At 39.6% G+C, this 19612-nt stretch overlaps 2 protein-coding genes across 2 annotated transcripts in view; one reads left to right on the top strand and one right to left on the bottom strand.

Moving 5' to 3' along the window:
- The window catches only part of LOC109042459 (neurotrimin), a 540449-nt gene that overhangs the window by 453286 nt on the left and 67551 nt on the right, over nucleotides 1-19612 (bottom strand). The window lies entirely within an intron of this gene.
- Nucleotides 6238-7479, top strand: LOC140224480 (uncharacterized). The gene has a single exon (XM_072299640.1). The coding sequence runs from the start codon at nucleotides 6586-6588 to the stop codon at nucleotides 7477-7479; it is 894 nt and encodes a 297-aa protein (XP_072155741.1). The 5' UTR covers nucleotides 6238-6585.

Below are 19612 nucleotides of genomic sequence, written 5' to 3'. Positions count from 1 at the left end.
GGCTTTGAACAAGGATTTTCGCTCGTCAAAATTGGACTGCATTTTGCAATTTGGATCCATAAATTCTGACTCATCTGAAAAAGCACTTATGTGCTCAGGGAAACTAATGGCTCATATGTTGTTTTTAAACTGGGCCGGAATTTATAGGTCCAAATTGCAAAATGTAGTCCAATTGGTCTCCTGCGGGATGCGATGGTTGCAGGTGGTGTCGAAACCGGAAACGCGACACTCGATTTTTAAACCTTCAAACCTTTTTTGATTTTCGATCAAATGCGTTGATCTTAGAAAACAAGTATTGATTTTTGGGTCTCATCCTCGGGAAAACCCTGTTGGAGGGGGTCCCTTCCCTGCATTTTTTCATTAAAATTTCTTCAACCTTCTTCTGGAAAACTTCAGTGAAATAAAGATGGACCCGCAATGTCTGCCAGCAGCCATAGCGGAAGAGTTGAGACCGATTCATGCTGAGCTCACGGGTCCTCCAGCCGAGAACTCAACCAGATGGAATCCAACCCTAGGTATGTTGGAGGGCCTGTTGCGGCTAAAACCTCTCTCCGTCGAACTTTCCATTGAGCTCAGTGACGATGAGTGGCGAGTTTAGAAAGAACTGTGCGAGCGAAGTTCTACTACCAGTCAGAATAACCACGAAAATGTTGGAGGAAATTGCCACATAGGCGATTTTCGGATCAACTGGCTGCAGCTCAATTTGCAACGCCACACGCCACCATTTGCAAAGGACTTGTTGAAGGCGTTGGAACGTCGAGAAGCAGAGCCTAGTAGGAACGAAGGAAAAGGAAAGTACCCCTTGTTTGAAAATCCTGCAGTCTTCACCGTAGGGTGTCTCGATCCACGGATCTTCCCCGTAATTTCATCCGCACAAGTCGCAACGGCCGCGGAGACCCTCGGTAGTGCAGACAGGGCACTATATTCGCATTTTTATGTGTTTTTCACAGGGGTTGAGTTTTTTTTTTCGTCTTCTTTTTTTTTTGTTCTTAAGTATTCTCTATTGAAATTTTGTGTAAATTTTCTTCACACCATCAAGATTTTTTACTGAAAATTTCATGGATTTCTCCAAACGATCCAGATTGGCGATCTCCAGACGATCCTATCTACCTAGACCTGTAAAGTCGAAAATCCGCATCACACCTAACTGGTGAGTCAACTTTTATCTTTTTCTCATTTCTTTAATTGTGTCATTTTTAGTGTCATTTGAGGGCTTGCAATGTTGCTACATCGTGCATTTATAAAAACTGTGCGAAACTGAAGTTGTGCGAAACTGAAGTTGTGCGAAACTGAAGTGCTGCCGCCAAATTAAGAGAGCCCAACAAAATTAGTCGGTGCAAATGTGCCAAAAATCATAATTATTACGGTAACATGACATCCATGGATGAGACGAGGTGGGACACGAAGGTGAAAGAAGAAGACCAGCGGAGGCACTGACTCAGACGATGAGAAAAGGGTCGGCGAGGGGGTAGCGGGTGGTTAAAAAAAGAGATTTATTTACAGGTGAAATCCGGTGTAAAGAAGGGAGCACTAATTTTGTCATGGGTTTCTTTGTCAAACCTCATCAAAATGCCGAGGAGAGAAAGAGACGGGGAAACGGGGGGACGTAAAGGGCAGACTCAGACGATGAGAAAAGGGTCGGCGAGGGGGTAGCGGGTGGTTAAAAAAAGAGATTTATTTACAGGTGAAATCCGGTGTAGAGAAGGGAGCACTAATTTTGTCATGGGTTTCTTTGTCAAACCTCATCAAAATGCCGGGGAGAGAACGGGACGGGGAAACGGGGGGTCGTAAAAGGCAGCCAGGGGTGAGGGAGGAAGAAGTTTTGTCGATTCTCGGTAACAAATGTCATTTCACCTGCACGGGGAGCGCTCAAAACAAAAGTAGGTAGATCTCCGCACGACCACGGACATGGCGCGGCGCGGCACAACGAAGATTCCTAGTGATGGCGATATCAAATCGATTATTTCGGTAAATCGATTTTTTGGAAAAAATAATCGGAAAAATCGAATCGATTTTTGGTTGCCGATTTTTAATCGAAATCGATTTTTCGAGCAGAAATCGAATTATTGAAAAAATCGAAATTTTCTACGTTAATGTGGCACAAAAAGGCCTAAATTCTGTGAAACCCGAGTTTTATTTCAAGGTTCAAATTTGTTTTTAGCGTTGAAGGTGGATTTTCAAGTATTTTAAAATCGATTTCGAAGAAAATCGATTATACCTTAAATCGATTTTTTCCATCCGATTTTAAAATCGAATCGATTTTTTACCGAAAATCAAATCGATTTCCCGAAATCGATTTATTCGAAAACATCGCCATCCCTAAAGATTCCTAGCCGTGACGCGGCTCCTATTTTTATGCGTTTCCTGCGCTGTCGTGCTAAGGAAGAACGTCGTATGAACCTTCAGACGTTGCCAAGTTCCCTTCGACAATGTGCTGATTTTTAGGAAAACTTGTGAGTATATTTATCCGAATTTTTCAAAGTGCTCCATTCGCAATTTTATCCAAAATGTCTGGAAATTTTCCCGAAAAATACGCTTAACTTATTTACGGAACAATTTTCTTATCCGGAAAAATTGGCAACATTCGAATGTTCAAACGGTGTTTTTCCTTGGCAAGGCATTGTGAGCCAGCGCGCCAGTAGTTTGAGCGAGATCCCTAAGGAGGAACACCATTTGAACATTCAAATATTGCCGTATCCCCCGACACAATGTCCATTTTTAGGAGAAATTCGAATGTTTCCCCATGAAAGTTTTACACATACTACAGGAAAATTCGCGGCTAGAATGTTCCGAAAAATTTGGCGGGAAAAAAATCACGAGTTTCAAAAGAATTCGTGTTTACGAACTCTGAGCTTGGAGTATGCCGGGCTTTAGGTACGAGCTTTCATATACTACGGTAACTCAATGGAAAGATTTTATTGTTGCCCATGGATCGAATGGGAAGTTCATTTTTGTTCATGAAGAGCCTCTAGCTCTCTAATGAACTTGATACTTTGCTAGGCTCGATGGAATGCGCGGCATGAATATAATTATTTTTGGAGACTTGAACGAAAGGATAAGAAAGTCAACCAAAAAGTCACAGAGGCTGGCAACACTGATTTTAGGTCATTTAAATCGATTGGTGGAATGCGAGGCATAAACATATATTTTTGGAGACTTGAACGAAAGGATAAGAAAGTCAAAAAAAAGGTCTCAGAGGCTGGCAACACTGATTGTAAGTCATGCAAATCGATTGGTGAAATACGCGGCATAAACATAAACTTTTGGAGACTTGAACGAAAGGATAAGAAAGTCAACCAAAAAGTTATAGAGGCTGGCAACATTGATTTTAAGTATTTTAATTCGAACATATACGTACAATCGATTCTACACATTTGAAGGGGATCTTTATAACAATGATAATTGAAGTAATTTTAATTTTCTCTTTTCAGCTACCAAAGGAAAAGTATGGATTGGTAAAAATCCGCAGGCTATTCCCATTAAAGGTGGCGCAAGACTTCAAAAGACAGGTGAAGCAGATAAATCTACGAAAAAGACTTCCAAGAGTAGTGTGGCTCCCGATGATACGTCTGAATCTGTTGTTTCTTCCCTACCATCCGATCTAGACATTTTAGAGGAAGCGCGTCAGAAATATCTCGCAATGAGCGGTTCGAAAGAGTCATTCAACACGGAAGAGACATTATTATGGAAACATAAAAGTATGAAAACCTTGCTAGGGTCGGTGAAACGTACGGCACAAACATATACTTAGAATGAGACTCTTTGGAGACTTGAACGAAAGGGTAAGGAAGTCAACCAAATAGTCAAAGACGCTAGCGACCCTGTTTTCAATTCATTCAAATATATTATGTAAAATCAATTGTGGGTGAAACAGCCTGCTTCGATGAATATCGATTGTTTTACATATATTTACATTGAGGAAGCTCAGTGTTGCCAACTTGCGATTATCATGACCTTTTCTTGCCTCTTTGCAGGAAATTGAATCATATTTCATACGACATACGGTTCATTTTTCACAATGCAGTGCATACAAGTGCTACAACGGTAGCAAAACCGGTGTTTCCATGGTATAATTGGACTGCATTTTGCAATTTGGAACTATAAATTTTGGCTCATATGAAAAAACACTCATATGCATTGGGAAACTAATGGCACATACATTGTTTTTAAACTGAGCTAGAATTTATAGTTCCAAATTGCAAAATGTAGTCCAATTCATAGTAAAAATTAGTAGGCAGGCCTGACGCAACAGTTCCCTTGACAACTTTCAGACACTGTCAACGTTTTTGAAAACTGGACAATACGCGGTTAACAACAATGAGACGCAGGTACTCAACGGCTCAATGAACAATTATCGTGAGGAGGTGTTTGGCAGACGTGGCACCTCAGCCGGGCTGTGCTGGAGCGACTGACCGTCGACTATTGACTATTGTCACATCGAATGAAAGGGTGTCACAAGCAAGTGTGTGGTGGATTTACAGCGCGGCTCTGTACAAAGGTGGTTACTTTCCTATAGTCGCACTGAAAAAAAAATCTCGGTGTATTTACTAAGAAAAGGGTAAAATTACCAAGAATTCGGGGTTCTATTTGATCCCAGTTTTTTCTCGGTAAAATTACTGACTTTCTCGGTAATTTTACTGGACCCCGGTAAAAACGCCAATATTTTTTATCGACTGTGGTAGAATTACCGAGATAAAATGGCAAAGTTACCGGGAATTGATGACCAATAAAAGTGGTATTCTTACCTTAAAATCAGAAAAATCCCTGACCAACACCGAAATTCCCTGACTTCCTGACTTTTCCCGGTTGATTTTTTTCCCTGACTTTTCCCGGTCGCTGGCAACCCTGTTATTATTATTCGAGACATTTGCACATTCAATTATTATTATTTTTTCCAAGAGAGGAAAATTACAAGTCAAACTTTCAAACGTGAACTTTAGCACATAAAAAATCTCTAAAACCGAGAAACAGACAACCAGGAAATGTAGAATGTTCGTGATTTCAGCGTAGAAGCATCACTTCTTTAAAAGTTGCAAAGGTCTTAACCTCTGACGACAATTAATTGTTGAAGAAAAAAAAATCTGTAGAGCCATGAGCCTCTTTTTTACTGCATTAAGAATTTTTCATACATTTATCAGGAACTTCAACATTTTAAGGCATATCAATGGCCAGAGTGCGAAACCACGGACCTCCTTTTCGTCGTGGCAGATTTCCGACCATTCTATATTTTTTCTTTCGAGAAGCAGTCAACATAACTTCTTGAAAACTCCTTAATATTATTTGGTTCTGTTGACTGAGTGTTCTGTTGACTGAGTATTCTGTCAAAATTTGGAGCTATACACTTGGCTTGTTTGTCTTGAAAAAAATAAGATAGGGGCGGAAATTTTGAAACATCGCATTGGAGATACGTCGTTTCGCACTAACATGATCCATCTAACATCCTTGAATCTTTGTTTCCAGAGATTGAAATCGAGTATAAACCTTGCCAATCTGCAACTTCCGTTTTGTCTGTAAAGCGAGAAAAATTTTAAGTGGAAAGCACCTGGATTGAAACCCATGTTCTTAGGAATGAGAAGCATTTTTTTCACAACAGATAACTTCAATATTGTTTGAAGACATTAATGGAAAATCCCTTTAAACCTGTTAAGTAAAAGGGAAAATGCATATTTTGAAAAAATTTGGAGAAGCATAATCCATGTACCAAAGAGGGATAACTGCCACTCCTCACCGTTTAATTGCGATAATTTGGAATGATATTTGTATTTGGCAAAGCAAACCTCAAACCTCCATCAAATTGTCAATACACAGACTCACAATACTGATTTATGCACATCTAATTATATGTAAGAAACAGCTTTATTCCGATTCACTCTGCAAACTGTCTTTTCGAATTTCATATTTGAAACTAAAAACAAAGCAGCATTGATGGCCAAGGCCATCATGTAAATGATGTCATCATTAATTGAATGATTAAAAAATATATTAAAATGATGGTTCTATTTTTTTAAGATTTTCGTAGACCTGAATCAAGGACAACAAATGACTTCTTCAACGATGAGCTTCATTCTTATTCACTTTGGCTCTTACGCTTGCTTTGACCACGTGTAAGACGCATTCCTTATAAAGAGCAGGGGCTCCACTGCTCCTCTTTCTGCCTCGTTTAGTCGCTTTCTGACCTTTGGATGTCTCTTAATTAATGAATCTAATCATTCCTCATGTCCTTCTCAGCCTGATTTATTTTTTTATAGTCTGTCCCAGATACGAAGAGCGCTGGAAAATCGGAATAATTTGCACGATGTAGAAGCAAGGTATCGTTCGTTCTATTGATACCCGTCTAATGACCGAGCCAACCCCGCACCGCACAGAGGGCTGGTTACGAGCTCCGCGGCGCGGCGGCGCCTTGCGTCGGGAATCCGCTCCTGGGTCCCGGGGAAAACCGGCCTCGTGCATCGCGTTAGTTCAGACGAACACTATCTAGCTTCTTATTGGTGGGTGGTAATCAATCAATAAGGGATATAACGCAGTCCCTTCTGTGCTTAATTCGCACTCGCATTCTGAACTTTACTGGAGCAACACCACCGGACGATGGCAGCAACAAGTGGGAAGAGGCAAGTGCTCCACTCGCAAGCTCGCGAATTTGTCGCTCGAGTTATCAAGTACTTCGAAAAGGAGAAGCAGAACAACGGACCCTTACTGGGCATCAACCAAGTCTTGGAGAGGACTGCCCAAGCGCTAGATATTGGATATTGTACTGTCAGAAGAATCAAGAAGGAATCCGAGCTTGTGGCGTCTCAGAAAAAGCCGAAGTTTTCAACACCTGGGAAGACGCATAAGAAGAAAGGCAAGGAAGTAGACGACTTTGATGCCGAGGCTATTCGGAGGCATATATACGGTTACTACCGTGATAAAAATGTGCCGACGTTGGATAAGCTGCTGAAATCTCTGGCTGAAGCTGACCTTTACAAAAGCTCACGATCTGCACTTCACCGCCTTCTTCAAGAACTAGGTTTTACCTATAGAAAGCTGAACAATCGCGTCGTTCTCATGGAGAAACCAGCAATTGCTTTGGCGAGGTGTTTCTTCTTGCGCTCTGTCCTGAAGATCGACTGGGAAAAAGTTATTTTCCTGGATGAAACATGGATCAATAAAAACACCTGCTCGACCCACGGTATTTCAGATGGTACCGTCAAAGCACACATCAGCGATCCCAAGCTGGGGAAAGGAGAGAGACTGATAATTTGTCATGCTGGAGGTAGCACAGGATGGATACCTGCACCTCCATTGATATTTTCCTCGAAGAAGACGGGTGACTACCACGAGGAGATGAATGCAGCAACATTTGAAAAGTGGTTTCTGCAGACACTACTTCCAGCTCTTGAACCCGGATCCACGATTATTATGGACAACGCTCCATACCATTCACGCGTCAAGGACAAACCTCCCACAACATCGTCGAGGAAAGCTGTCATAATAGAGTGACATTTCTCTGTACCATGTATATTAACCATTTTTTATTTATTACAGGACGACCGGTCTTGAAGGAGACAAGGCTTCGAATTCACAAGATGATAGACCTCCGAAAAAGAAACAAAAAAAAAACAGAAACATCGCAATAACGAAGAAATTTCCTTTATTTCCTGTGGTGCACCTGAAGAACAATTGGTTGATCGTTGTTCTTCGGGAGAATCATTTTCATCGATACCGTAAGAATACTTTTTTTTATCGTTCTTTTATCCTGTGGGGTCCAGACCATGTGACATTTCAGCTGTTTTCAGAAACGCGGAGATCACATCGGATAAGTGCAACGTATCAAGCGTGACGTAAAACCGCTTGTAGTCGCCTAGAATTTTCATACAGAAAGCGGCCCAGCACTCACGAGCGTGTTTATAGTTCTCTGGCGCGCAGGGTTCCTTGCTGCGGTAGTTATCAAAAAAAAAAAACGCTTTTCGGGGGTAAGTCTGTCCCGTCAAAAACAGACTCGCTCGTAGTAAGGCGTTAAGGAAAAATAGATGTCCGCACAGCCCAACGTAACAAATAATTTAGAATAAAGATTCAAGGATGATAGTGGATGATAATTTCGCTCCTTGGTCTCAAGTCAGTGGTATCTCTTCCAAATCATCCGCTCACGAAGAGGCAGCAAGCCCCAGCGAGGCCGAGTATTAGGAGGCGCTTTCTCGCGGTGAAGCCAAAAGAATCAACATGAGAATAATGGAGAAATACCCTCTGATATATTTGGGACTAGCTGAAGGTACGCTGTCTCTCGTAGTGTTCCTACACTGAGAAAAAACTATGGTTTAAAAACCTATTAGAGGTAAATATGGAACACCTATAATAGTCGTAAATAAACTAATGATTCTCGGTCTGTGAACCATACTAAGGTCTCTGTACCTAATTAAGGTACCCCGTACCATAACTAAGGTATATGTGCTATTATTATATGTAGAGGTACTACTATTAGTGGTGTTCCATATTTACCTCTAATAGGTTTATAAGCCATAGTTTTTTCTCAGTGTACAGGCGAATTGCAAGCTCGACCGAGTTAATAGTTTTGCAGCTTTCCGAAAAATTCGACTGAATGAGCCAGAGGAGATACTGGGCCACATTCTTGCCATGGACAAAAGCACGATTTTACGGTGGATCAATGAAAGAATTCCTGCTCTGGCTGTTATTTGCCTGTTCGGGATGTAATTCCAGCGGATCTCCCTCAGGCAATGCCAGTAGACCAACAAGGAGTCGTCCGTTCGAATCGAAACTTATGGTTCGGTTTCCGATGAGAAAGTTTCCGTTGATCGTTTTCAAAACACCATACGCGGGATATTCTTCTGCGAAAATCGTGCGATCTACGAAATCGACCCGTGAGATGGCTTTTAGTATCTGTCTGCTGTTTGTACCCAATTGAATATTCTTTCGCTTCAACGGGTTCTCGATAAATTTTCCGTAGCAAGCGTTGCTGCATAGTTTCAGGAGGCATATTCCCAAACCCCGCGTGGATTGTGAAAAATCTAGCCTGTCCTCAAAATCGTTAGCCGCTGCCTTCTGAGCCCTGCCGCGGTCGGCATGGGCCTCTTCAGCAAGTGGCCTTGGGCACTGCGGCCATCCTCTCTCCTCTCTCCTCTCTCCTCTCTCCTCTCTCCTTTCTCCCGTCTCGCGTCTCGCCGCGCCGTCTGGTTGTCTCTTCAACCCTTCGGAATGAATGGGGGTGACCTCGCGGTCCACTCTTTTTGTTTTCCGGAAAATATCTTCTTCCTCCTCAAAACAAGCCCTTCGCAGAGTTGTCACATGTTGAGTGCATTTTGAAATGCACCATTGACTTGTTCATGAAAAACCGTGATTATTCGATCCACTTGGGACGATTTTTTCAGGTCAGAGTCAAGTCATACCCTGTCTCTTCCGAGATGGATTTCAAATACCAAACATCGATGATATTGATGCAGGCGGCATGTTGCCTCCTAATTTTTCAGTGTCCAAGGGATGTACGTGCCGAACAGCACGTGTTGTTACTCGGGATATTTGTCCAACCGATATGGACAACGGAAACGGGGAAAATTCGCTTCACGAGGTGCTCGCGGACGTTTTCGGGGAAAGCCATTTTGAAATTGTCGAAAGTTGTGTCACAGATATTAGGGAAAAATTTAACTGTGTGATAAGAACATCTTTTAAAGAGGATCCTTCAATGACTTTTTTCCAGCAGTGCGAGAGTTGGAAGAGGAAGTTTGTGAATGTAGTAAATTGTAATTTTATTTATTGGGATCAAAAAGTAGGGAAATTTTTCGAATTTAGGAAGCAGTACGTGTGTCACCTTAATTCACGGAATAAAGTCGAGACTGGAAAGCGAAATTTAAAGTGTCGGGCTAAATTAAAGGCGATTTAAAGGACATAAATCGACTGTGAATGAATTTCATTTGCCGCGAACGGTAAGAAAACTGCGCAATCGCAACAGCATGGCAAGCTCCATTCGCCCTTTTACCGAAAAAGTCCTCAAATTCTGCTGTTTCAAAAGATTCAACTGAATAAATAAGTATTACATCGATTAATTCGCGGCCAAAACTGTTGAGAAGAAATCAGAGGAAGGGCATGAAGGTTGGACGGAGATGAGAGACTACCTGAGCCGAGCCGGTGCGGAGGAGTCTCGGACCCGCACAAGGGGCTTCGGTTGGGGTCTATACGGGATTTCACAATCCACGCGGGGTTTGGGAATATGCAACCGGGCGTTCAGCTCGATGAAGAACGCATTGTACTAATGCCCCCTTCAGCCGATCGCGGCCCGTTTTTTTCCACAAAGCTGTATCGCAGACGCGGCGAACACCCCATTCCTGCGGGGTTCGAGGCCCCCTCCCTGATGCCCGGCTTTCTCCTATTTCCTCCGCCCTCCCCAGCGCTCCCTCCTTATGGCCACGTTCCCATGTCAAGGATGGTGGAGCCGCTGATTCCGTGCTCCCCCGAACGGATGCTGTCGCCGCCAACGACAAATCCTTGGTGGTCTGAGGACCCCCTCTAGGAGTTCAAGTTCGAAAGATTCTTCTCTAGAACCCCCAACCCTGCCTGAAATTAAAAACTTGAAATCGTTTCAAAATGGAGCCCTTACCTCCTATCGAAGCCTGGAACTCCCCGCTCACTCTTGAGGAGCCTTCCCCCTCCATTACATGGTGACACCAGTCGTAACCGTTCTGTGGCCCGCGCCACTTCATGGTTTCCCCTAGTTAGGGCCCTTCAAAATCCCCCCGAGTTTCGAGAAGCGCATACGCAGTTTCCTCAAGAGGTGAATGTTTGGGCGGACATTTTCGATGACCAAATTGTCGGACCATTTTTTATCGATGGGAATTTAGATGGACCAACTTACCTACAGTTATCGGAAGAAGCAGTTATCCCCCGGGTAGTCCGAACTGTTGAAGATGACGAAGAAGGCTTCGACCATATTTTTCAGCAGGATGGGGCACCCCCACACTTCGCGTTGGCATTACGAGCTTACTTGGATGTCGAGTTCCGGGCCGCTGGATCGGCCGAAGAGGCCTAATAGCATGTATTCTTGTGATAATTATAAATGAAAATCCTCTACTCTAATGTTTCTTTCGTTAATTCGCACAGAATACATTTGCGCTCGTGTGGACATTGTCTGGATGGTTCAAACACCTACACGTACGTGCGTACACCACCAATCTACTATAAATCTACACCATATCTCACTCCAGATTTCAACTCTATTTCAACTCTGATGCTGCAGTCTTCAATGGAGCCAGCACGGCGTTCGACCACCCGATGAATGGTGAAAAGGATCAATCCCATCGAATCGGTTCGATAACATGGCAAACTTTAAACACAAACTTGATCGTATTTTTCAATGAAATCATTGGGAGTTTAGGACTAGTCAAAAAGATTAGATTATTAGATTTATTAATTGGATATTGGACGAAAAGCCTGGTTTGACTATACTTGCATGCAACAATCATTCAAAGATATGCCTGCTAAATGCGTCCAATATTCTGAGAAAATGTTGACAGACGATATTCTCATTCTTTACAGGTTCAGTGGTGAAACGCACGCACATCAGTGTGCGTATAGATGTGTAAGGGTGTGTATATGTGTGTCTTCAGACAAAACTTAGAGGCTCTATAAGTGGTTCCACCGGTTCTTTCGTGGAATTTTCCATATAAATCACCACTTAAATTTAAAAATGTGACGAATCAAACATCTAAAATTAAAGCTTTAGTCAAAAATTTCATGTTCGACCTCTCTAATTGACTCGATCGCTGTGCGCCACTAGAGTGGCATGGGAAGTTTCGCCGGAGTAAGCAAGGGGTTGACGGATTCTTTTTAGGAGCCCCGTTAAAATCACAATTGATCAAAGACTACAAGAAAGAAAACAATACAATCATTTTTGAAAACTTACGACCAAATCGATCAGCGACTCGCATCCAAAGAAAGTTGATGAATTTTTAGGCTCGAAAACGGGGGTTTGGGACCGCTTTAGCCGACACTTCTTAGTCGGCGCTCTACCGTGATACGTACGTTTTAAATTTTTTTTTTTTTTCTTTTTTATTCAGAGAATGAGAATGTTACTATACAAAGACAAAATTAGAAAAAAAAAAAAAAAAAAAATTTAAAAAAGGAACAGAATTGAGAAATTGTTAAAAAAGTGCTAAAAAACCTAACTATAAGGCGGGGTTCGGGAAGTTTCGCCGGAGTAAGCAAGGGGTTGACGGATTCTTAAATTCAAGTGACTTGGTCTTGCACGGACACATTACTTTACAATCTTAGCTTCTAAGTTTTCATTTAATTAGAAAATAAGAATAATTAATCATCATATAATAATTAATCATATTAGTCAGCATATAATAATGAGTCATATTAATCAGCACTCGATCCACTGTGCGCCACTAGAGTGGCATGGGAAGTTTCGCCGGAGTAAGCAAGGGGTTGACGGATTCTTAAATTCAAGTGACTTGGTCTTGCACGGACACATTACTTTACAATCTTAGCTTCTAAGTTTTCATTTAATTAGATAATAAGAATAATTAATCATCATATAATAATTAATCATATCAGTCAGCATATAAAAATGAATCATATTAATCAGCACTCGATCCACTGTGCGCCCCTAGAGTGGCTTTCCTCATACTGCAGTTTTCTGTATGCTTGCGATAGAGATCTTTCCAGGTATTCCCTTTATGAAGCCTGCTGATATATGTGATATCACACCGTGTTATTATTGTCATTATTAATTATCTTCTAATATGATCACCGCTATGTCCCTCCCATTTAACTTAGCATCCTTTCTCTTTTGTTTCAGAACCTAATGCAATAACTCTGAATGCGTTTTTTTTCTTGGCGGCATTTTTCCCCTCTGTGATAGTTAAGGGGAAATGGAAGCTGTCTAAACTGGAATGTAAAGATGCCCTAATTATGTATGCCGAAAGTGAGGAGGATTTCAAGGTGAGAATTGCAGCAAGGGAAACAAGACTGAAGAATCATGGAGAAAATCTCCCTCCGGTTCCAGTCTTCATTGGTCCTCACTCAGCGGGAAGCTGTTTTGTGTATGCCAATGGCATATTCTTTGAATGTCCTACATTATTAAAGTCAGTTGACCTGTGCTTTAAAATTTACTCTGTCCTTAGAGCCCCATTTCCACCAGATTGCCTTTTGCCGTGGACATTTCTACACACTCACATATATGGCTCCTTATTGTTCAAGCGTGATACAATTCCAGCTGTAAATAATCTTGCACATCGGTTAGCAAATTTGAAATTACCAGAAACTGAGTAAATTCTTCTGGAGGGTAGAGGGGGCCAGTTTTTATTTTATATTCTGTAGACTACTTGTTGCATTCGTTGTCCATTTAAGTGAGCTTAAGGGTTGGTTTGAGGCAGTTTGCAAGCAGTTCTACAGCTGGAATTGTTACGCTAACAATCATCATGAAGAACTTTGCACACTTCTTATGTCAGAGTGAGCCCAGGTCAAGTCCTGTTTTTTGTATTGCGTTAAATTTGTCTATGAATGCTGATCCAAAGTCATATTTGCGACACCCCTTCACGAGCAACTATTTTTGCGAAGTTCATGGTTGAAGTTTTGATAATTCTTTGAATTGATTGTGTGAAAACCGTGCCTTGTGCAGGGTTGGCGCAAATATGATTTTGGATAAGCATTCATAGACCAGTTTAATGCAATAAAAAAATTGGATATTAATCTGGGCACACTGCACCATAAGAAATGTACAAGGCTCTTTAATTTGACTGCATTTTGCAATAAGGAGCTACTATTTCTGACTCATTTTATGAACAGTGTATGTGGCCTTAATGTTTCTACGCAAGTATATGCTTCTTCTTTGTCGGCTTCTTCTTTTCCCACTTCTTTTTCCTCCTTATCATTTACGCATTCTTCTTCCTACTTTCCTTTCTATTCCTCATCCTCTCCTTCTTTGTTCTTTTCTTTCCCTTCTTATTTTTCTTCTTCCTCTTCATTCTCTTCTTCTGTTTGTTTTTTTTTCATTCTCACATTTTATTTCTTCCTCTCATTTTGCTTTCTGCTTTTATTTTTCGTTTTCTTTCTGTCCTTTCTCTTCTTTCCACGCTTTGATTCTCCTAATGCAGATACGTGCTATTACGGATGAGCCAGATATTGTAGTTCCTCATTGCAAAATGCAGTCCAATTGAAATGTCATGAAAAAACCAATTTTTTCATTACTAATTCTAATTCTAAATTCTTACAGAATTGTCCTGTAGGTAAATCGTGAACTAGTTATGAAAAGTTGTTCTTCTAAGTAACAAACTTTTTAAATATTGCATTACAGCCATGAAATTGTATCTGCTTAATTCATGTACTCATTTTGCTTAATTCTGTAGTCTTTAGCTTTCTTGATGCCGTATAATATTTGTACATCTTCGGATCACCTAGGAGAGCACTCTTGGCTCCCGTGTATGTGCCACCATTTCTCTAAAATGAAAGTGAAAATCTTTTCACTAATTGCCTTATCCAGTTTTTAATAACAGTTTCAGAGCATTTTTTAAAATCTGACACTGCGAATGCATGCAAAAATTTCATTTTCAATTAATAATTATCTTGCACTGTATGTGTTCCTTACGTCTCAGGTAAATCATATTAATTCCAATTTTTTTCCTTTTTTTTGATTTCCAAGGAGACATTTTAAAGAAGCAATGGAATCGGGTGTTATTTTATTAGTCACTGGGAATTTAAGGTACTCAATCTTCCTTTCAGTTTCAAGTCTGAGTCCTTAAATTTTGAAGTACTGAATTAGCTCTAATTTCATGCTGTTTTGTTTCTAAAGTATTTTAGTAGTAAGCATTTACTTATTTTGTTCTCTGTGTACTAGTTTTTATAGTTTTATCAAATTAATATCAGTTTTAAAAAAAGGAGTTAAGCCTGACATCTCTCACCTGTTGTGCATTTTAATTTTTTTTTTTTTTTCCATCCTTTTTTACTTTTTTTTTGTCCTATTAACAATATTCAAAGAATGTAATTTGAGCACTGCTTACTTCAGCAGACTCATTCGTCTCCTGCCAGCAAATTAGCAAGCAGAATTAACTACTCTTTTCTGTTAAATATTTTCATCCCTTAGACTTTTGAATCCATGCAGGAATTTTTCGTACCTTAAAATAGACGCAGTTAACGTTTTTCAATCATTACACTGTGTGTCCTGATAAATAGTCTCCTATTATTGGAGGTGTTCTAGTTTAATCATGATTTTCCTTAAACTTACTTTTATGTTTTGGCATAGTTTAGTTGCTAAATTATGAGTCTCGTGTACCTGCTGGTTAGAAGCTCAATTTTCTTTAAAATTTAAATTCATTGCTGAAATTATTGAACGGTTAAGGCTTTTTCCTACTTTTTTTTTAGTCTGGTATGAATTTACATTACTCATTTTACTTCATTGTGTATTACTCAGTTTACTTCATCATGTATTATTCCCTTTTCGAAGAACTTTGATGTGCAGTCTGTTAACTTTGACCACCACCATGAAGTAGCATTCTTTGGTGAGTGTACAGTTGACCCGTGAATTGTAATTTTAGTCAAGTGTTCTTTTAATTACCAATTTGGTGCCGTTTTCATTAGGCTTTGTTACATTGACGTTAAAGTTTAGTTAGTCATTCGTTATTTTTATTCTTTAATCTCTTGTAGATCTATTTGTTTAAAATGATTATTTGCTAGTTATGCCCAAGCTGGACCCCTCTTTCTCCCCTTTGCCTGATTTCACCGGTTTTTCTCTGATATTCACTATCACTCTATGTAAAATTCAAAATGAACCTTTCATTTTTGTTACGGAAGATGTACTATTTCACTGAGCTGAGATGTTTCTATTATTTAGGTCACACTCTCCCTACTCTTTATGTTCATCATTCTTCATATTATATTCATTATTCATATGCATCACATTATATATTCATACAAGTAATTTAACAAATGACCTCTCAATACGATTTACTGAACAATATTATTCTATTTCCAAGATATTTTGTCTCTCTACAAGTAATTTTTTCTCTTTTAAATGAATGGATATAATTGGTTCAGACTCATCTATTTCACCCCCTGGTTCTTCACCAGGAAACAATGGAGGTGCTCTTGTTTTGACCTGTTTTGTTTTTAATTTTACTCCTTTTTATTATTAATTTTGTAAGTAATTTTTATCTTTGTATGTAACTTTATGAGGCTGACCCTAGACTTAATGATGAGCTCAGCCTGACCCTAGACTCAATGATGAGCTCAGCCTAACCCACCCTCTAATGTTTGTATAAGTCAAGTAAATTGTTACTGTCCTAATTTCTTTGGTGACTTTCGTTAGATATTGATCAAAATTAGATGAATAAGTAGACTGAAATTCAGCTTTTTCTTTTTATTTAAAGTGTTTTGTTGTAGATCTGTTGAGTTTTACTTGTAATAACCTCTCTATACCCAACTGCATTAGAATACTTGTCTCTACTTGAGATATTCTTCCTTGAGTAACATATTCCCACTTTTTACGAACAATTTTTGTTTCACATAAGAAGATGGTATGACTCATTGCAGTTTTACTGACGGGTTTTGTTTCTTTATCTTGTGTTGGTTTTAAAGTTGTTTCCTGTTATTTTTGTGACACATTGTTCCTAGTTTTTTATTCTCAGGTAGTTATAAGACAAAATCCATTTCCGCCCAGCCTGACTCCTTTCGCTCACTTATGCCCACATGCAAACAATATATGTGTTTTTTTTATTGGTAAGATACTTCATTACTTTAAGTGCCTTGTAATTCAAATGTAGTGTTCTCAAAACATTTACCACGGATAAGCAACCTCAAAATATTCTCAGCATTTATATTATTCTGTGACATGTTTATGTTCACTTCCAAGTCGTTTTGTATTTTTGTGTGTAGAATAAATAGATTCAGTTCTCTCTTAATATTACAGTATTATTATTTTTTTGCGCCATTAACTTTTGATTCTGTCTTGAGACAGATAAAGTCAGTTTCCCCCCTACTTTGTCAAAAAATATGCAATTGTTTAATTTTTTCTTTCTTCTTTTTTAGCGAAGGATCGATACTGAGAAGACAGCCTACACGCCAATGACAGATTATATTAGTGGAACCCGTTTGTTTTGAAGGTATCTAAACTAAGTTTCAGAAATTTGAATGGCATAAAGCAGAATCAGCCTAACTACAATGTATCAATTTTGAAGAGACAGCTCTTTTTAGATGTGAAGCCCACTAAAAAAGAGTTCCTCTTCACTGAGTAACTATGTGGTCAGGCTGATTCTGCTTAAAGCCATCCAAATTTCTCAAAACTAGTAAGCACGCCTTCAAAATGAGCGAATATGCTACAATATAATCCGTGGTGTGCGTGTAGTCTGCCTCCCCGGAGCCGACCGTTTCCTAAAATTAAGTAAACAGTAGGTTAAATTCAGGAAATGCGCAGGTGCCCGTTTCCTTTTCTGAAGGAACCGTTTCCTAAAATTAAGTAAACAGTAGGTTGAATTCAGGAAATGCGCAGGTACCCGTTTCCTTTTCTGAAGGAACCGTTTCCTAAAATTAAGTAAACAGTAGGTTGAATTCAGGAAATGCGCAGGTGCCCGTTACCTTTTCTGAAGGAGCCGTTTCCTAAAATTAAGTAAACAGTAGTTTGAATTCGGGAAATGCGCACGCGCCCGTTTCCTTTTCAGAAGGAACCGTTTCCTCAAAGCAACACGACAGTTATTTTCTTAAATTTAGGATATTCTCGGTGCGGTGAATTGTTTCCTAATTTGAAGGAAACGTTTTCCTGCTTCAATGTAACAGGAGTCTTGGTTCAAGAAATCGCGTTTTCCTCGACCAAGGCAATACCGTTTTCTTCATCCAAGACTTCGTTTCTTGTCCACTTTTTTTAAGTGTCCAATTTTCTTAGGTGAACACGGCGTAGCCTTGAATTTAGGAAACGCTTTTTTCAGTGCAGGTTCGTGCCCAGGGTGTCTACCGGTCCACGATGATTTGTAAAATATTTGTATGTATGTATATATGTATGTATGATATCTATAAAGACTCCATCTATAGTCCTCTATGGAATCGAAAAAATCTATGAAAAGACCGGTCCACGATGATTTGTAAAATATGTAAAATATTTGTATGTATGTATAAATGTATGTATGATATCTATCAAGACTCCATCTATAGTCCTCTATGGAATCGAAAAAATCTATGAAAAGAACAAGATGTGCATCAAAAACCTGGCAAAGCTGCGGGTAACAAAAAGGCATCTCCGGCTAAAGGAAACGCAATTTCATTCCCTGGATTGGAATATAGGTGTGTATTGGATGCTGATGCGTATACGTGTGAAGTTGATCAACCACTTAGTGTTACCTATAAGAAGTTTGTAGAACAGGCCCGTTCAATGATAAGGAATTGTGAACGTAATATACAAGTTAGCAAACTCATGATTCAGCAGCAAAAAGAAATTGTTCAAAACTTCGAAAAAAAAAGCATCGGAAGTGGAAGGGAAATTTCTGGAAAGTCAGTAGAAGGATTTATTTATTGCTAGACTGTTGAAGGACAAATCCCTACGTGAAAATTCAAGGACCGATATCTATCAAGACTCCATCTATAGTCCTCTATGGAATCGAAAAAATCTATGAAAAGAACAAGATGTGCATCAAAACCTGGCAAAGCTGCGGGTAACAAAAAGGCATCTCCGGCTAAAGGAAAGGCAATTTCATTCCCTGGATTGGAATATAGGTGTGTATTGGATGCTGATGCGTATACGTGTGAAGTTGATCAACCACTTAGTGTAACCTATAAGAAGTTTGTAGAACAGGCCCGTTCAATAATAAGGAATTGTGAACGTAATATACAAGTTAGCAAACTCATGATTCAGCAGCAAAAAGAAATTGTTCAAAACTTCGAAAAAAAAAGCATCGGAAGTGGAAGGGAAATTTCTGGAAAGAAAGTAGAAGGATTTATTTATTGCTAGACTGTTGAAGGACAAATCCCTACGTGAAAATTCAAGGACCGATATATATGTATGTATATATATATATGTTATATTGTATATAATATGTTGTATCTAAGCCACCTCCCACTTCTTCAAATTCATTATGGGTGTGTTAACAGCTCCCTTTAATAGTATGATTTGAAACGAAATTATCGCAAGTTCATAATACCAACAACAGAGCTTATTATTTGGGTATACAATTGAGAGTGATGATTACTGGTACAGTTACCTTAGTATGGAATTTCTATTGATTTTACAGGGCTTTCATATTGATGAAATTAAATCCCTACTAACGGGAAAGGTAAATGAGCCCGGGGTCGACCATAGCTATTCTTACTTCGGGACGAAATTTTCCTCCTTCGCCTGGCACAGAGAAGATATGTCGAATTTCTATTGATTTTACAGGGCTTTCATATTGATGAAATTAAATCCTACTAACGGGAAAGGTAAATGAGCCCGGGGTCGACCATAGCTATTCTTACTTCGGGACGAAATTTTCCTCCTTCGCCTGGCACAGAGAAGATATGTCGAATTTCTATTGATTTTACAGGGCTTTCATATTGATGAAATTAAATCCCTACTAACGGGAAAGGTAAATGAGCCCGGGGTCGACCATAGCTATTCTTACTTCGGGACGAAATTTTCCTCCTTCGCCTGGCACAGAGAAGATAT

Source organism: Bemisia tabaci, chromosome 4 (genome assembly GCF_918797505.1).
Source record: "Bemisia tabaci chromosome 4, PGI_BMITA_v3".
In the NCBI taxonomy this organism is placed as follows: Eukaryota; Metazoa; Arthropoda; class Insecta; order Hemiptera; family Aleyrodidae; genus Bemisia; species Bemisia tabaci.
Note: the sequence above shows the minus strand (reverse complement) of the source record. Positions and strands in the feature narration are given on the sequence as shown.